The 17,692-nt window shown below is 49.5% G+C and overlaps 1 protein-coding gene across 1 annotated transcript; it reads left to right on the top strand.

Moving 5' to 3' along the window:
* Nucleotides 1-4,544: 4,544 nt before the first annotated feature.
* On the top strand, nt 4,545-16,494 carry INKA2 (inka box actin regulator 2). Its single transcript, XM_062013728.1, has 2 exons — nt 4,545-4,607; nt 14,709-16,494. The coding sequence occupies exons 1-2, from the start codon at nt 4,572-4,574 to the stop codon at nt 15,702-15,704; spliced, it is 1,032 nt and encodes a 343-aa protein (XP_061869712.1). The 5' UTR covers nt 4,545-4,571; the 3' UTR covers nt 15,705-16,494.
* Nucleotides 16,495-17,692: the final 1,198 nt, after the last annotated feature.

Genomic DNA, 17,692 nt, shown 5'->3' with positions numbered 1-17,692 from the left:
CCAAGACATGGAATTATTCAGAACAAAGCTGGTCTTACATAATATTCATTAAACATTCTTAATGTGAGATAATCTCATCCTCCTGTCCCAGATGTGCTCAGATTAAGACACTGAACTTTCCCCATTCTTTGCAGCACGTGTGACTCACTCTCTGGAGTGTGGTATTTGTGTTTACACTGCCATGGAAACTCTATTTGTTCTCTGTACAGTAGAACACATTACAGTGAAAGGGCCATTGATATTAGCACAGACAGTGACTTCATATTCCCCACCAAAAAAATGACTCCAAGCACTCTGCACATTAATTTTCCCTTTGAAATAAAAAGCTGGATGGCAAGTTACCAATGAGTAGCATATCTCGGGGGCAGCAGAATCTTCTTTGTGGCTTTAGTAATTGGCAAAGCCTGGGATTTTTTTCCAGCAAGGCTGGTGCATGGAGTTGTTCCTAATGATGATGATGATGATGATGAGGAGGAGGAGGAGGAGAAGGTCTTGCAGTGCCCTCACTGCAACACCCTTCTGCTGAAACATTTGATTCCTCATCAGACATGTCCTTCAGAAGGATCCAGAACTCCACAAATTTCAGATGGAATTTCAAGTGTACAGGGAGGCACCACAGCTGCATGTGTAAATGTGGACACAGATAAAAGGAAGCAGCCATCAGGATATCAGCTCAGAGCAGCTATTCCAAGCACACCACTGAGAAGTGCCCGCGCTTGGCTCATGTTGTTTTCCTCCAGAGAAATAAATATCAACCCATTTTAATCTTAGCTATGTGTTTATACCCAGGTTTGCTAGATTATTTTTCAGCTAGTATGAAGAGGATCTAGGTCATCAAAACGCAGCCAGCAGAGATGTAATCCTGTTGTGCTTTAACACGAGACAGCACAGTGAATGCACAGGATTTCCCTACCCTGGTACTTATTCCTGGCACTCCACTGCAAGCAGAGGAATGTCAGGAGCTGGAATTTGGCTGGAGCACAGTTATAAGTTCTACTTTTGAGATAGAGGCAATGTGAGGCAGGGGCATGTCAGGGACTTTAAAGGCCACAGTGCAGGGATTGCATACAATAAATTAGGCTTAATGGAAGGAATGGTCACATTTTCAGGGGTAATTTATCTCTTCATGCACAAATATAAAATCAGCAGTATAGGTTTTACGTTTGATTCTTACCTATTTTGGTCGGATGTTTATGCCTCAGTGGATTTAAACACAGATGGCTGCAATTCAGGTCATGCTGCAGCTGAAGTGGGAAGAAACCCTGAAAGGTTGTGTGCAAGGAAGTAAAAAGTAAAGAAAATTCAGCAATAACCACGCTTGTTAGTTCAGCAAAGAAGAGTCACGTGGAAGCCCTGAGAAACCAGATCAATGAACTGAAAGACAACAAATGAGAGGAGCCTTCAGCTGTGGAGGGACGGATGTTTGCAGTGAGGCAGCTCATGTCAGTGGAATACACCACTCTGAAGGCGTATTCTATTTTTTGCTCAAGGATCTCAATGTTTCATTCTGTCCTGAAATAAGCCATGTAAGCTTTCTGCTTGAGGGTGTTTTATTCTCAGCTCTGTATTTTCTCAGAGACCATGATTTTCCACTGCACTGCACCATCTGCTCGTGGTTTACACCATGACAGAGTAGGAGTGCGGGGCCTGGCATGACGTGTCGGTGCTGCTTGTCTACAAGGAAGAGAAAAAATGTTGCTTAGTAGGGAAAACCTGAGAAAATAGTCCAGATTTTTTTTTCCCCTTCTCTTGCAAGTTCCCAGCAGTTTGGAGCATGTGAATATTCTGGTCTTTGCTCTGTGCTCATGAACTCCTTTGTCAGCCTCATGGGACACGAGCAGACCTGAAGGCTGAAAAATGGATCAAAAAGACGACCTTAAACAGAAGCCAAACAGAGGCTAAAAACTCTTCCCTGTTCATCTGCTGGCAGATCACACAGTTCAGTGTCTTGCAAGTGTTCCAGGAGCTTTCTGGAACACAGCATCTGCCCATTGCCATGGACGTGTGCAGTTGGCCTCCTGGATGCCAGACGTGCTGGAAAACATAATGTTGCTTAACTTAGATTTGATGCTTCACACAACCCCCTGTGTCTTTTGTATCTCTTTTGTGTTGGAACAGTCAAAGCAACATGAAAAGCAGCAGTTAAACAATTTCAGGAACAATGTGACTTGAAAATAATACAAGGTATTGCAAAGAAAATGTTGGGGAGAGCACCCTGAGCCTGGTCTGATGCCATAGTCCTCAGCAGCAGCCCACTTGGTCTAGTCACAGTAACCCCAGGAGAACAAAAGTCTCTTGATCTTACTCTGGTCCCTACCAAATGTAGAAGGACACCTAAAAATCCTGTTGTTCAAAGCTGGCTTAGATAAATTAAGCTCGTGGTCAGTCTTCACTCAAACCAGCTGAACCTAGGTCCTTGTATTATAAACGTGAAGAGAAAATGCCATCATGTTTGAGCTTTGGTGCCATGTCACAAGGAAAAAGTGGTGTCCACATATTACTTTACTGAACAGAGATAAGATATAGATTATAAGAACATGGTACCAGTAAGAGAAAAGAAAGAAAGGACTTGAGCCACCCAAGCAACACAGAAACCTGGACTCTGAGGTTGTGGCTCTTCTTGAACATGGATCTTTGTCTGGGGCACAGAAAAGGGAAATGGAAGCTGGGTCATTCCCTCTGCTATTGATGATTTGCAGAGGCAGGCGTTTCAGCTTGTGTTCTCCACATGGTGCCATCTTCCTGATTTTTTACCACTGACTGCCTGTTCAAACCTGCCATATGACACTCGCTATGCATGGGCAGGCTGGGGCATACGTACCCCGACCCTGGGCCGTGGGGAACAGCCAGCTGGCCAACAAGTCCAGCCAGATTGCAAGGAAAAAAACCCCAAATGTAGCTGGTCTAGTTGGCTTAGATCTTCAGAAAGACTCAGACCTGGCAGGTATCCCACTCACATCACAGCATACCTCACTGGAAGTGATTAACTTTTTGCTAAGGTCATTTCTTTAATAGGTTAATACATTTACTACCCCACATTGTAGAGATCCTTGAAGAGAGATGCTGTTTTCAAGCTTCCTTAATAGATAGGAAATGGAAACCCTGAAATGAGTAAAAAGACTGGAAGTTTTGACCAACAATAGAAATGATGCTGGAAGGATCAACAGATGTTTAGTGTAGAGTGTTTCCCACACATTGATGAAAGGGCAGGTGACAAATTTCTTATTTAAATTGGATTTTGACACAAAGGTCATCAAAAGCACCAAGGCTGGTTTCTACAGACAAACAAACAAAATTCCATTACCAACTCTAAAAAAGTTTTCCTTCAGAAAAGAAAGACCTGGAGAGACAAAGATCTGAGCCAGTCTTTGTCAGTACTCAAGCTTATGAGGGGAAAATAAAGTTATTACAGTTTTTACCTCAAATTTGACCACACAAAGTCATAATTCTCACCTTACCAAGTTCTTAACCACTGCAGAATGATTCAGACAAGCCTTGTTAACCCAGGACAAAGGACACAGCATTTCTCATCTAAACATCACGTTTTGCTCAGAAGCTGAGAAGGACACACACAGATCTGAGAAACATTGAAAATTCCAAACCCTTTCAAATTCAATGCAGTTATAAAGCCCAATGATACAAAAGTGCTCGTGTTTTTTTCCTGGCTCGTATGTTCATCCCTCTGATATCCCGTGGTGACAGTGTCAGAGGTAAAAACCCTCCCGCCCTCAGAGAGCATCCGACAACATCCCCCAGCGACAGGAAGGTCCCAGTTGCTGCTATGCGTATCGGCTCCTGTCAGCTGAAACTTGGAAAGCACAGTAAAGGGGAAAAAATGCTGTTCTGAAAATACATCCACGCAAAGAACTTTTGACACCTGTTTCTTGCTGCTCCCTAAGCACATGCTGTTCCTGAGAAAGGATCACGGCGATGGGTGACGTTCGGTGCTTGTGGTGCACCCACCTTCCAAGGCAGACCTGTCACATCCCCGGCTGTGAGCCGGGGGGGATGTACCCAGCCCCTGGTTAGAACACAGCAAAACCCATAACTGGGTGGCTTTGCAATTTGTCGTAATTAAGGCCATGTAGGTTAATCCGCGCTTTTGTCTGGGGTGGTCTGTCTCTGCAGAGCAGTTTGCAGAATCCCGACCACAACAAACTAAAGCATCCAACTTCTCTGCTGGGAGAAGGGAGAATTCTCCGCACCAACTCCCGCGCCATCAGTGTCACCGAATCAGCACTTTGGGCTTGGTTTGGCTTCCACGCAAGAAGCCTCTCGCCGTCCTACGCCTGCACCGGGCTCCCCGGGCCCTGCAGCCGGGCGGGGGCATGAGGCGGCCCCCCCCTCCCCTCCCGCGCCCCGCCGCTCCGAGAAACGGCTCCGCAGCCGCTCCTCCGGCCGCACCCGGGCTCGGGACGAGCCTCCCGGCAGCGGCACCGCGGGCCGGGCTCTACCCCGGGCTCTGCCCCCCGGTGCCGCCCCCCGGCCGCGACCCCCCCCCGCCCGGCCCCGCTCCGCGGGTGTGTGCGCGGGCGGAGCGTTCGCATGGCGGGGCCGCGCTGAGCCGGGCCATGGACCACCACCTGCGCCGGCTGCGCCAGGAGCTGGTAAGGGACGGGCGGGGGTCTCCTCGCCCCGGGGCTTGCGCGGCGGCGGTGGCTGCGCGGAGCCCCAGCGCAGCGGGGTCGGCCCTTTGTCGGGCGGGGGGAACAGCCCGCGAGACGGCGGCGGCGGGCGGGAGGGACGGGGCAGGACCCGGACGGGGCTGTCGGGGGTCTCTCCGCCGGCTGCTTCCCGCTGCGCACCGCAGGGAGCGGGCGGCGGGTCCCGGTCTCCCAGCGCCGGCCGTTCGGGTAGCGCCGGTGCCTTGGGCTGCGGGGTAACGCGGGTCAGGGGGGCTCCGGGGGCAGGCGGGGGCGGTAGGGAAGAGATGCAGGCAAAGGTCAGAAACCAAAGAAACCTTTACTGGAATCTCTCGTAAGAATAAGTTTACACAAATCTAAGAGATGTAAAAAGAGCGTGCGCTTGCCACCTCCAATACCCTCGGAAAAACACTTCTTTAATAGGAGACCCTTTGTCATAAATTAACCCTGGTTTCTCCCTCCTCCCACTCCCATTCAGACGGTAACCTCACCCCCTGAACTTGCTGGGGCTTGTCTGCAAGCCCGAAGGTATTGTTGGTACACCGGGGCTTGCTAGGGGTGGATTAGCAGGAAGAGCTGATACTTTCCAAAAACGGGTGCCCGTGCTGAGCGGGTCTGGCTGGGGAGCAGTGCCGTGTTCAGATAACGAGAACAAAAGGGGAAGACAAGGCAGAGCAGCACCGGGTGGGTGAAGTTTCTGAATGCACAAAAGCTTCCCGACGTGGGATCATTTGATACGATGTTTGCACTAACTGGAGTTTTACAAAACGGGCTGATATACAGCATTGCTGTCCTGCTGCAGCACAGGAAAGGTTTTGCATGTAAGCGACGCTGTTTGAGGCGATACCAAGACAGACAAAGTTACAACTGTGCCCAGGGCAGGATCAGGATCTCAGTGCTGGGCTGGAGGTAGCTGTGCTCAGGGAGGTTGGATGTGTCATGTTAAACGGGCTTGGGCAGCAGCCCCCACAGGATAAACGCAGCAGCAATCAATGGCATTTAACCTGCTCTGTTACCAACATTTCCCTGGCAAACAGAGGAGCTGGATGACAAACTAAAACAAAGGAGAGTGAGAGTCACTGGTGTACAGTACAGTGGGTGTGAGGAACAAAATGCAAACTGTACACCAGGATGTGTACCTTAGAACCTGGAAGATCTTTAAAACCTGAACAAGTTGGGAGGTTAGATGGGTAAAATAAAAGTTAACTTTCCAAAGAGAATAGGGTTCCCAGATCTAAACCAATCAGTTTCACTATCTGAGCAGCACTTTTTATAGAAGCCTAAACATTGCACCTTTACTTGTGAATCTAAACCATGCCTGTGTTGCACAACTAACTTCTGAAGCATCAGAATTCTCAAGGCAGGCAGATCCTTCACCCTTCACGTCAAAACCAAGAAATACTTAAAACAAGAACATTCTGGTTGTGTTCACACTCTTGCTATAATGCAGTGATAGATTTTTTTTCTTTTAATTGTTGTAAAAATGCAACAATTTCTATTATATTAAGAAACCAAGACTTTAGGCAGGCAAAGCTTTATGTATATGCTTGGCTTAAAAAACTGGGAAGGGGCAGTTGTCACCTTCAGTAGGACTACTGTGACTTAACTGAAAGTAGCCTAGATCTTCCTATGTTTGGGTTTTACTAATCAACATTCTTTCCCTTTCCCACCCCCCTAATTTTTTGTTACTCAACTTTGAGCAGCAGTTCTCAGAGCTCAGCCTCAGAGCTGTAGTGAGCCCATGTGCCAGCACAGCCCCCCTGGCTGACAGCTGGAGAGACCCTCAGCCTTACAGCACAAAAACAATTCCTTTCATCAGCAACTTCAGTCAGCTGCAGATTGCATTTGGTGAGGGCAGGGGGACTGCATTAATTAAAATAACCATAAATGATATCCTGAGCAATTACAGCTTTTAAAAATCAATACTCTCAAGATAGCCTGGAATTAAAATAGATTAATGTTCCTTTAAAGACCAGCAAGCAGAGAGACAGACAGCTGGGACCATCTGCATTGAATGGTGAGTGGGAACTGAACCTCTTGACCCTGCTTCTTTACCACTTTCTTCATTACTGGGCAGGTCATGCCTCCAGACATTAAATGCACCAGAACCAAGAATCATGCGGGAGGAATGGTGGGAAAGACTCAGCCAGATTGAGACAATGAGCCACCCTGTGTGCAGCTGAACCTGAGTCCGGTTCCAGGGCATTGCTGCGAGTTCAGAACCGCAGTGGTTTGCGTTAGCTCCAAGGAGCAGCTCTGCTGGGGAGGGGGCAGGGCTGGGTGCCACAGGGGTGTCCTGCAAGAGTGCCCTGTTTGAGGAGCCAGGCTTGCTGAGGCTCATCAGTGTGACATCAGAGTCAGAGGCTGCTTGATTAGCAGAAGTTCAGTTTGTCTCACTGTATACCACCCTTTGGCTGGTTTTGGGGAGGGGATTCCAAGTGGGTGTTGGCACAGCTCCCGGTTCCCAAGGAAAGGTTATCTTCCAATGCAACTCTGTCCCCCACCAGTGTGGGATTGAGGATCCCAGCTCTGATTTTTCTTTCTCCTGCTTTGTGTATTAGAAAGGTATGGAAATAATCTCCTGCTGGTGTGCCCCAGTGTTTCCACACACAGCTTATGCACTGAGATCACACTGTGCTTTGCCAGACGAGCGTGGGGCTGGGTGTGCTCACCCCGCTCCTTGCTTTCCCTCTGGGAAAGCTCTGCCCTGGCTCCCAAGGATGAATCTGATCATTTCTGTCAATGAGAGATCTCCTACTCCAATTGCATGTTTTCCATTGTAAGCTGATAGTCTCTGGCATGTGTGGTGTCCCTTTGACTGGAATTCGTTCAGAAGCTTCCACAGCCAGGAGAGCCTCAGCTGACACAGCCATTCATCCTGGCTGGGCCTGGGGTCAGGACCAGCTCTGCTTGAGGAACAGTTGCCAAAGTGAGGTCCTTGTCCTGGTGCTGACATCAGCCTGTGGAGCTGTTTTGGATGGGCTGTGCCCGCTCTCAGCACCTCACTCTATATAGAAAATACAGAAGATGTTGCTTGTTCACCTCCTTTGGAAAGCCCACGGAGCCTCATGGACAGTGTGGTTTGTGAGAATGTGCAGTGCTGGTTTGTAGGCCTGGTGTGGAATAAGTTGTGCTTCTCCACTCCTCCTGTCATCTGTCCTTTGTATGGCAGTTATGGAATGTGCCACAGAGCTTGTGAATCTTCCATTAATGCAATTAACCCCAATCCTACAAGTCCTCTTGACTTTATCGTCTGCATTCGGCGTCTGCAAACATCATCCAGAGGCACAGAACCACGTCTGCTTGCCGAGTCACAGAATGTTATCTCAGCTGAAAGATCAGATTTAACAAGAATTGTCTTGCTCAGGGATTAGCAGAGAGGAGTTTCATTTCCGTCTCTCCCGCTGCAGATGGCATCACCTCCCTCAGCTCCCCGCCACGGGGATTGCTGCCATTTATACACACAAACATCAGCGGCTGTACCATGGGCCTGGGCTTTCAAGGCTCTTCTGCAAGAAGAATCACTCTCTCAGTATCTAGCTAGGGACTGATGAGTTCATGAGGCAGATTCCTCTTCCTTTTGCACCATGGCTGGAGTGGGTGAGGGGGTCTCAGTCAAATTAGCCATGGCTGTAACTTTACTTTGCATGTTTTTGTCTTTCTTGAGGCATCCAGGAGGAAAAGTATTAAAGCGGGTATTTCAAACAAAGCCCCACCACTCTGACTTGAACTTGTGAATGTTCTCGCTGCACATTCATCATACATGCTGCACATTATGGAGTTTGATAGAGTCTGACTCCCTTCTTACATTAACTTATGTCCTGGCAGACAGCGTTTCTTGCTATGAATATCTTGCAGGAATGGAACATTTGGTCTGAGTGAAAAATACAGCCAATTATTTTTACTCTGTGTCTCACACTGAGGCCTATTCCCATAACTGTGTCACGCTCCAAAAGGAGTCTGCTGGGTTTTCATCGCTGCTATTTCTGCAGGAGCAGCTCTTGTGATTTGCAGCAGAGTGAGGCACAAATGACAGACCCCCAGGGCTAACGTCACTGCTCACAGCTCCAACAGGTGGAAACATGCAGCTCCATTTGTGTCCCTTTAAGGGTGGCATTGCCCACTGCTGCTGCCCACGGCCTCAGAAACTGGGGTGGTTATTGCAGAATCCCATTCCTTGGTGTTGCCTGAAGGGCAGGTGCAAAGGAGTAACTTGACAGTGGATGTCCTGTCACATCCAATCTGGGGGCAGAAAAAGCCATCATGGGCTCCTTATTTCCAGAGAAGACTCCTAAAAATGATGGGGGATTCTTTTAGACTCCCAGCTGCAGGTATTCAAAGCCCCAGTGAAGCAGACCACTGCTTTTAACCACAGTCTTCAGTGGTCAGGCTGTACATTGAGGTTTGTGGTCTCTCTTGTCCCTGGGTTGTGAGTGAAAGTCTGAAGGCTGGAGTCCTTTCTGGTCTGTTATATTTCCTGGTTGTAGTGAATTGATTTTCTAATCTGTGTTTCAACCCAGCAAGTGTGATTGGGAAGCACAGAACAATGTAATTGCAAAGGAAAGGAAGGCAATTGAGTAAGGAAGATGGTTAATTGAGTGATGTGAACCATGTCTTTCATGGTTAACATCTGTTTAAGAGCTATTTAAACCACTGGGGAAAAAAACCCACTTTTGGTAAGGTTTCAGCATCCTTCCTCTGTCAGATGAATTGTGAGCTGGCAGTGAACATCCTCATTTACACCTAAAATACTCTGGAAAGAGGAGAGATAAATAAAAGAGACTTGAAATTCCTGTGATAAAGTGCTGGGACAAAAAGAAGATTGCAGGCCCTTGGCATCCAGTAAGGGAAGGAGAAGAAAGGTGGAACACCAAGCTGGGAGGAAGCTCTCTGTGAGCCCTGAGTTCTGCCCCACCACAACTGCAGCCTTGTTGAAGATTAATCTAGTTAATGACCCAAAGGAAAACACAGAAACAATATGATCAGCTCAGCACTTCTAAAGTAATTTTGGCCTCTATTATGTCACCCTCTTTAAATACCAATTGTTTGTTGCTGGATCTGTTGACTATCAGCACTATTATTAAGAACTGCTATTTGCCATTTGTTCTTTCCTGTCCTCTTAGCAATAACTTCCTCTCTTTGCATTGCTTTTACCTAAGAGCTGGACATCTGTCTTCCTCCTCATTACAACAAACACACTCAGATCTTCTCCTCAGTTCTCTGGGCTCAGCTGAAAGCTGTGGTGTGGTAGCTGGTTTTTCCTTTTCTCCTGTCAGCATCCCAAAGCTGCTGCAGTGCCAGGCAGGACTGAGTGGATGGGCTGGGGATACAGCTGCAGCTCAGGGCTGTGATGGGAACTGAAGCTTGAGAATTCAGTGGAGATGCTAATGGGAAAACATTGGCTCCCAAAGTGGGTTTAAAAAGTTACTTATTTCCCTGTGAATTGAGGAGTGACAAGTGAAATCTCCCTTATTTGTCCACTGTGGGTATTTGGTTTGGAATGTGATGAAATTGCAGTAACTGCTGAGGCTGTTCCTCGGGGGCAGCCCCACTCCTGCTGTGTTAATCAGTGGTGGGAGATCATTGATTTATAAACTGTGCAAACCAATTGTGGTTGTAGTTCTGGGAATAAGGACTTGGAGGAAATCGTTGGAAAGTCATGGCTTACCAAGTGACTGATGCCTCAGTGATAGATTTCCAGTGTAAAACCCCTCCATATTTGAACTCTTGTGTCAGTTTTGCAAGGTGCTCAGTGTTTGCTGGGCTTATTCCCCACCTCACCTCGAATCTTCCTTGATGAAAAGTGCTCAGAAAGCTTTTGAGTGTCACACTTTGGTTGTCAGTGTCCAAGGTGGCTGTAGGTGAAGCAAGCTTTGCTTTGGAGAAGCATTTAGCCAGAGCTTGTTCATCCCTTCACAGGAGGGTTGGTGTGGAGGCAGTACCTTACTGCTGGGGAGGAACATTTCACATCACACACTGAATCTCAGCTGCTGAGGCGGAACACGCTGTGCTCAGCCCTGCTGTGCTTGCCTGGCTATAAGAGGCATCTGTGTTGGCTTGTGCAGAATTGCACTGAAACCTCTGCAAGAAATTGTTCAGGGGCTGCAGAAGTTTCAGAAATCCTGATGAGATGTATCCTGGGGTATCGGATTTTAAGCTGTTTTACAGAGATAAGCGTGAGCATCTGCGAGTTGTCCTAGTTCTGAGTTGGCTTTTCCTGGAAGCAAAGGTGCCCAACAGCTGCTTGTACTAAAGCACAAAGAGCCTCACATTAGACACCCTGAGTCCCTTGAAATGATGACATATTTGTGCACCTTGAGATCAGCTGGTGCAAGAAGGGAGGATGGTGATGAGCAAGGTCTGTGCCAGACCTCAAGTGCTGTAGCAAATGCTGGTTTCCCCTGCACTCTCCTCTGCAGCTCAACTGAGTGTGGGGCTGATTCGACATCGGCTTTGGGATTTACAGCTCTCAAACATGCACAAGACAGAACATCTCCTGATGCCCCGTGGTGACCAGCTTACATAATGTCACTTGCATAACCCCTGCAAGTACAGTCAGGGTCTCTCTCCATGCCAAATGAAGGCTCTCTGGGGTTTTGTGTCACATTCACGCTCTGTTTGGAATTGCACTTTCAGTTCCTCACAAGTTCCATTTCCTTCTACGTGAAGTGTGTGAGCACAGAGCCAGAGAGGCTACAAGCCTTGTTCCTTCAGCCTTGAGTTCCCATCACCTTGCAGTCAAACAGCATCTGTTTGATTTCCAGCCCAATCTGCTGCATTACTCATGGAGGCAGTTTTTCCTCTGGCAGCCCAGGTAGTTCCATCTCGAACCTTTGCCAAGGTGGTGGTCTCTCTGTTTCTATTCTGAAGAGCTTCAAAAAAGTCAGTCTGAGCTTGGGAGAGCAGAGATCTTGGCAAAGAGGAAAGAGTGGCTGATAGAGACAGGAGAAGAAACCTTTCTTTCTCCAGAGTTTCCTCTCCAAGATGAGTACTCTTAATTACAGCAGGGTAATTACTAGTGGATGAAATCCAAGCCCTTGCAGACTGCTTGGTCACCACTCAGTGACTTCACTTTGGGCTGGGTTTCATTCACTCTTCAGTTCTGCAAGAGACTGAAAAGATACCAACCAGGAGGAGCAAAAGATAAAGCAGGAGAGGTTGTTTGCTTTAACTTGCACAACCCAAAGTTTTAGCAGCGTTTGCAAGCAGAGTGAAAAGCCTCAGGATCTTTAAAACTCTCTTGCTGATGGTGGGATTCACATTGCCCAAGGGACACTGGGGGTGAATGCAGAGGACAGGATTCATCCCACCCCAAAGCAAGTGGCTGAAACTCAACAGAATCATAGAACCATGGAACGGGGTGGGTTGGAAGGGCCCTGCAGAGCTCATCCAGCCCAACCCCCTGCTACAGCAGCTTCCCCTGGCTCAGGGGGCACAGGAACGTGTCCAGGTGGGGTTGGAAACCTCCTGAGAAGGAGCCTCCACACCCTCCCTGGGCAGCCTGGGCCAGGGCTCCCTCCCCTCAGCACCAAAGGACTTTCTCCTTGTGTTTAAGTGGAACTTTTTGTGTTCCATTGTCCCAAAAGCACCCACTTCTCCCCCTCTGCTGCGAGGGGAACGGCTCAGCCCAGCCCTTGGCACAGGGCAGAAGGGTCCAAATCTCAGAGTCATTTATGGGAAAGTATTTCCACAGATGAAAACATCTCCACTCCTCCTCCAGTGGCTCAGGCTCCCCAGGCTGGTGCCAGCTTTGGCAGAACCAGCTTGTTTGTTCAGGAGAAGCGCTGGAGCCTGAGCTTTTGGCGCTCGGGTCTTTTCTTGTCGGGGAGCGACAGGATCTGCCTGTGAGAAACGACCACACTGAGGATAAATGCTGCCTATGAAATGTTAATGCTGATTAGAGCCTGGCTGGCTGAGGCAGGCCTTGTAACATACCACCCATCACGGGGAGTTAATTGAATCAATGAGGTGAAGAGCGGAGCCGCCAGGCAGATGCCGAGGGGTTGATGAGCCCGTCATTACCCGGGTCCCTCGTCACTCCCCACGGGCCGATTACAGCCCTGCACCAGGCAGGGGATTTGGTGGGAAGTGGCCAATGAGGGGCCAGGCTGGCTCCAAATCCAGCTTTTTACAAAGCCCCAGATAACACAGACTTCCATTAATAAGGCGAGAAAGGTTAGGAGGAGCAGCATTGCAGCAAATCTGGAGAGGTAAGGTGATAGTTCTGTCTGAGGCTCGGAGAACATATGGCCCAGGCTTTGGAGGGCGAGCCTGGGGGCTCGGTGAGGCTGTAACTGGGTGTTCTCGCAGGGCTGCAGAGGGGGATTTGCTGATGGCAAAGCATTAGATACTTGCTGTGTAATCAGGAAGCTAAGCGCAGGTTTTCTGTGTCTTCGCTCCTCGGGTGGCTCTTGCAGGGTGATAAATAAGTGTCTTGGGAGTGAAGCTCTGAAAAAAAGTCATGGTAACCTGCTGGCCAGTTGTAGGTTCTGGGTTTTGAAGTGGAGGTTTGTGGTCAGAAACTGTTGAGGAGCTTTCTACTTAGACTATTACAGAGGATCCGGTTGTTTGGTGGCTGCTCCTGGTCAGATCCACGTACAGAAACAGAACAAGCAGCTGGACTTTGTTGAAATGAAGGAGATGGTAATGTAGAGCTGAACTTAAGATGCATTTGTCTCTCTTCCCCCTGAGCTTGAGGTCTATTGCTGTACAAAAAATGAGGAGCCTTCTAAACTGTTCATGACAGCGTAGGCTGAAGCTTTTCCTAGACAGCGGTAATCTCTTCTGCAAGCCACCTTACATCGCTGTGACATGTCTGCAGCTCCAGCCCTGCCATCCCCTGCTGTTCCTCTTCTCTCCTTCTCCTTCCCCACTCCCCCTCCTTGCTTTAAAAAAATAGAAGAGGTGGCAGCTGTTGGAAAGTAGAGCCCATTTGTTTTATAATGCCACTTGGGGAATATGATCCAGATCCTACATGAGAGGGGGAAAGCAACAGAGCACAGGAGAAGAGGCAGGGGGAGGGGGGAGTCCAGAAGCTCTGGAAAATAACTTGCTTAAGTCCAGTATAGACACTTAAATCTTAATAGCAAGGTTCAGGGATAAAGCAGAACTGCTGCTGAAGGCCCTGCCTCGGGAATGAGAGAGACTGCTGCTTTGATGGGAGTCATTTGAGAGTCTGTTGGTTGTTTGGTCCAAAATGCCAAGTAACCTTGAAATGCCTTTGATTGTGAGAAGTGTCTGTAATGGGGGCATTCAGCTCTGAAGACACATTCTATAGTAACAGTGTGATTAGGGTTTATTTTTCATTTGTTTTAGCACTTTAGGTATAGAAACAAGGTTCTCCATGGAAAGCCCTTCTGTTCATCATCCTCACTCCTGCTTTTGGTTAGTTACAGGGCACAAAAGCAGAGGAATATGCTCAAACCCATTCATAGTTCTGCACCTTGGGCTTCTGCCAAGCAATTAATGGAAACTCAAACTATATTTGTTCTCAGGTTAAAAAAACATCCACTCCTCATGTCAGCTTTTAGTCCTAGAGGGAAACTCCTAGGAAAATGTAAGAGAAATCCAACTGCTGTGCCCTGAAGGGGGTGTAGTACAGGTTGGATGCAGCTAAAATGCAAAGAGCTGATGCTCAGCCCAGAAAGCCCTGCCCAGGGGTCAAAACTTCTTTGCTTGCTCCAGAGGACACAAGGAAGGACCTGGAGAAGAGGAGGCTGAGGGGGGAATCTCATCAATGCTGATCAAAACCTAAAGGGCAGGTGCTGAGAGGATGGGGACAGTTTTATCTGGGGTGGCCAGTGACAGGACAAGGGGTAATGGGCAAAACTTGGAACAGAAGTTCCACAAGGAGAAAGTTCTTTGGTGCTGAGGTGAGGGAGCCTTGGCCCAGGCTGCCCAGGGAGGGTGTGGAAGCTTCCAAACCCACCTGGACACGTTCCTGTGCCCCCTGATCAAGGGGAACCTGCTTTAGCAGGGGCTGGGTGAGCTCTGCAGGGCCCTTCCAACCCCACCAGTCAGGGGTTCTGTGACACTGACCCAGTGTCTGCTTCCTTCCCCCCACAGCTATCCATGAAGGAGGTTGGAGACGGGCTGCACGAGCAGATGAACTGCATGATGGGTGCACTGCAGGAGCTGAAACTCCTCCAGGTCCAGACAGCTTTGGAGCAGTTGGACATCTCCGGGAGCCGAGGTGCCATTTCTGGCCTGGAGCAGCCCCAGTGCTGCCACAGCAGCAGCAGAGATGTGCCCAAGGCTCAACGGGCTGAGCGGCTGCAGGGGGAGGTGGTGGTGCAGGAGCTCAGCCCCACGTCCCTGCCCTGTGCTGTGCCACATCCAGGGGCTCTGCCCCATCCTGCTGCTCTCCTGGAGGGCACCCACCTTAGAGACACCCCATCTTCCTTCAGGAGCCTCTGTGGGGAGGACGTTTGTTACCCACAAGGACCTTCCTCCACGCCAAGCAGAGCAGAGCTCGCCCACCCAAGGGCATTTGAGCCCCGGAGGCAGTGCCCAGCTGGGGGGCAGCCAGCGTGTGGGGAGTGCCCGGGCTGTGACGATGGCCACGACTGGACGTCTTCCCTCATGTCCCAGAGCAGGAATCGGCAGCCGCTGGTCTTGGGGGATAACATCTTTGCAGACTTGGTTGGGAACTGGTTGGATCTACCAGAGCTGGATAAGAAAGGGGAGAAGAGCGAGGAATCGCTGTCCATGAGCAGGTCCCAGGAGCTCTGCAGGAAGTTCTCCCTCACAGCCAACATCTTCAAGAAGTTCCTGAGGAGCGTTCGGCCAGACCGCGACAGGCTTCTGAAGGAGAAACCTGGCTGGCTTCCACCCGAAGAGAAACAGCCCACAATTTCTAAGAGACCCAAAAAGATCAACAAACTCAAGGGGACATTTTACTTCCCACTTCATGGGAACATCCAGAATCACCACAGCAAAGCAGAGAGGTGCCCAAAGGCAGAGAGCAGTAGTGAGAAACCCCAAACGGGCACCAAGAAAGTCCACGATACCATAGACTACACCCAGTCTGGGTTTGACATCAATACAGCTGTTTGGGTCTGAGCTCATCCACGTTCTCTGCTCAGCATTTGCTTCACACCAGAGAGGAGCTGGAGGCTGTCCATGTCTTTGCAGGAGACACCTGAGCTCTTAGAGTGGACTGAGATGGGAGGGAGGTTCTCTGCAAAACACTCAGTGGGCATCAGTCACCTGCCAGCAGCAATTCCCCAAGAACCACAGCTCCAGGAGCAGTGGCTGATGCAGCCCCACGTGGGGACACTTTTGGGGACAGATATTTGCAGAAGTAAGCTAAATCTTTAGCAGCTTTAGGGGAAGTGGTGCCCCAGATGACCAGCTCCTGGGGACCCATTCCATCACCTCTAGTTAGAAGAGCTGCAGCACAGACCCCGCTGTGTGCACTGGGTGTGAGTGAGTGTGCAAATATATATATATATATATATATAGGGTTTTTTAAACAAAGGTCTATTCCTGCTTGTGTGCACTTAAATCTGGGTTGGGAACCAGGCAACTCCAGCCTTGTACCTGAAGCACTTGTTATTTATACTGCAAGGAGTTTGAAGACTTGACCAGTTGCCAGGTGTTGAGCCACAGCTCCACTCCCCTCCCATTATCCCTCCTTCCCCTGCCAGTGACACCAGGAGGACACAAAGCTCCTCTCGTGGCAGCTTGTGACCCTGAAGCTCTCAGTGGGTTTTGCTTCTCTCCTCATGCCCTTCACCCCACAACCTTGCAAAAGTTGAGGTTGCACCAAGATGTCGGTTTGCAACAGACGTTTGTTGTTGTTGTTTCCCATTGCTGTTGTTGTACAAACCCCGTCTGACACAGCCAAATCCTTCAGTGTTCATCTCTCCAAGAGTTACCAATAAAATGGCATCAGTCTCCACTGATGGGAGTGTCTCCATCCCGGGGTGACCCTCTGTTCTGCTTTTCTCCAGAGCAGAAGCTTCTGGGCTTTCAGAGTCTTGAGGAGCCAAGGGAGCACAGAGGGCTGGGAGCACGTGTGGGTTGTGCCAGGCTGTTCCCATCTGGGCCCAGGGAGTCTGGGGAGCATCCAGGAGAGTTTCCATTCGAGGAGGGATCATAAATCACACAAAAGTGCAGCCCAAGGTCCCTGGTGCTGCTCTGGAGATGCATCCCTGGGTGCCTTTGGGGAATGTTTCAACATCCATCTTCCTCCCCAGCTTAGGGAAAGGCAGAGGGAGAAATGTTTGAGGGAGAAACTGCTGCTGAGGAAAAGACTTTGGAGCTGTGTAGCCCCTGGGCCATGGGAGCCCTGCCCTGGGTCCCCCCTCGCTGTCTGCAGGAGTTACATGTGTGAGGCAAGTCCCCATCAGCTCCCCCAGCACACGGGCAGCTCAGAGCCCCTCAGTCCCGTTGCCATGGAGGGGGAGCTGCCCCCATTCCCACCAGCTGGAAGCCCCCAGATGCCTCCTGTGCTCAGCAGGGTTATGTTGCACAAACCTGTTCCGTTCACTCCGAGTCCAGGAAGGGCTCATGTGTGAGCAGGGGTCTTTATGTTTTTAAGCCTGCAATTCTATGCCTGTTGTAGCTTCCCAAGCAGAGAGGCCAGTGGAACACAGGCACAGAGGGAGAACTTTTTTTCCTCTCCTCTTGCACATTAAATATAGGCACAGGAGAAGCCCAGCTTCTGCCCATACAAGGAGAGGAGAGGAGAGGGGCAGCATCTGAGAGCCACGCTCAGCACTTTTTCAGGAACCCGAGTTGCAAGCAAGCTTTTGTTTGTCCTGCTCACAGCCTTTAGGGCAGATTGTTTCCCCCTGTCTTAATTTCTCTGAATGCTGAAAGGCTGTTTCTAAAGTGTTTGGTTTTCCTCCTCTTTTATCAGTACTCCATCCTGTTTGTTACAAATACACCCTCCCAGCTCCCACCAGCCCTTCCATGGGGTCAGCAAAGAGGAGAAAGAGCTTTCTATAAACACCAGAGACAGCTTTTCCTGCAGCAAACTTTGTCATAGGAGAACATGAACTCACCCCAGGGCTTCCCTGGTGCCCAGGCACAACCCAGGGGAC

This window comes from Colius striatus, chromosome 22, assembly GCF_028858725.1.
Source record: "Colius striatus isolate bColStr4 chromosome 22, bColStr4.1.hap1, whole genome shotgun sequence".
NCBI lineage: Eukaryota > Metazoa > Chordata > Aves > Coliiformes > Coliidae > Colius > Colius striatus.
The sequence above is the reverse complement of the archived record's forward strand: the minus strand, read 5'-3'. Positions and strand labels throughout refer to the sequence as shown.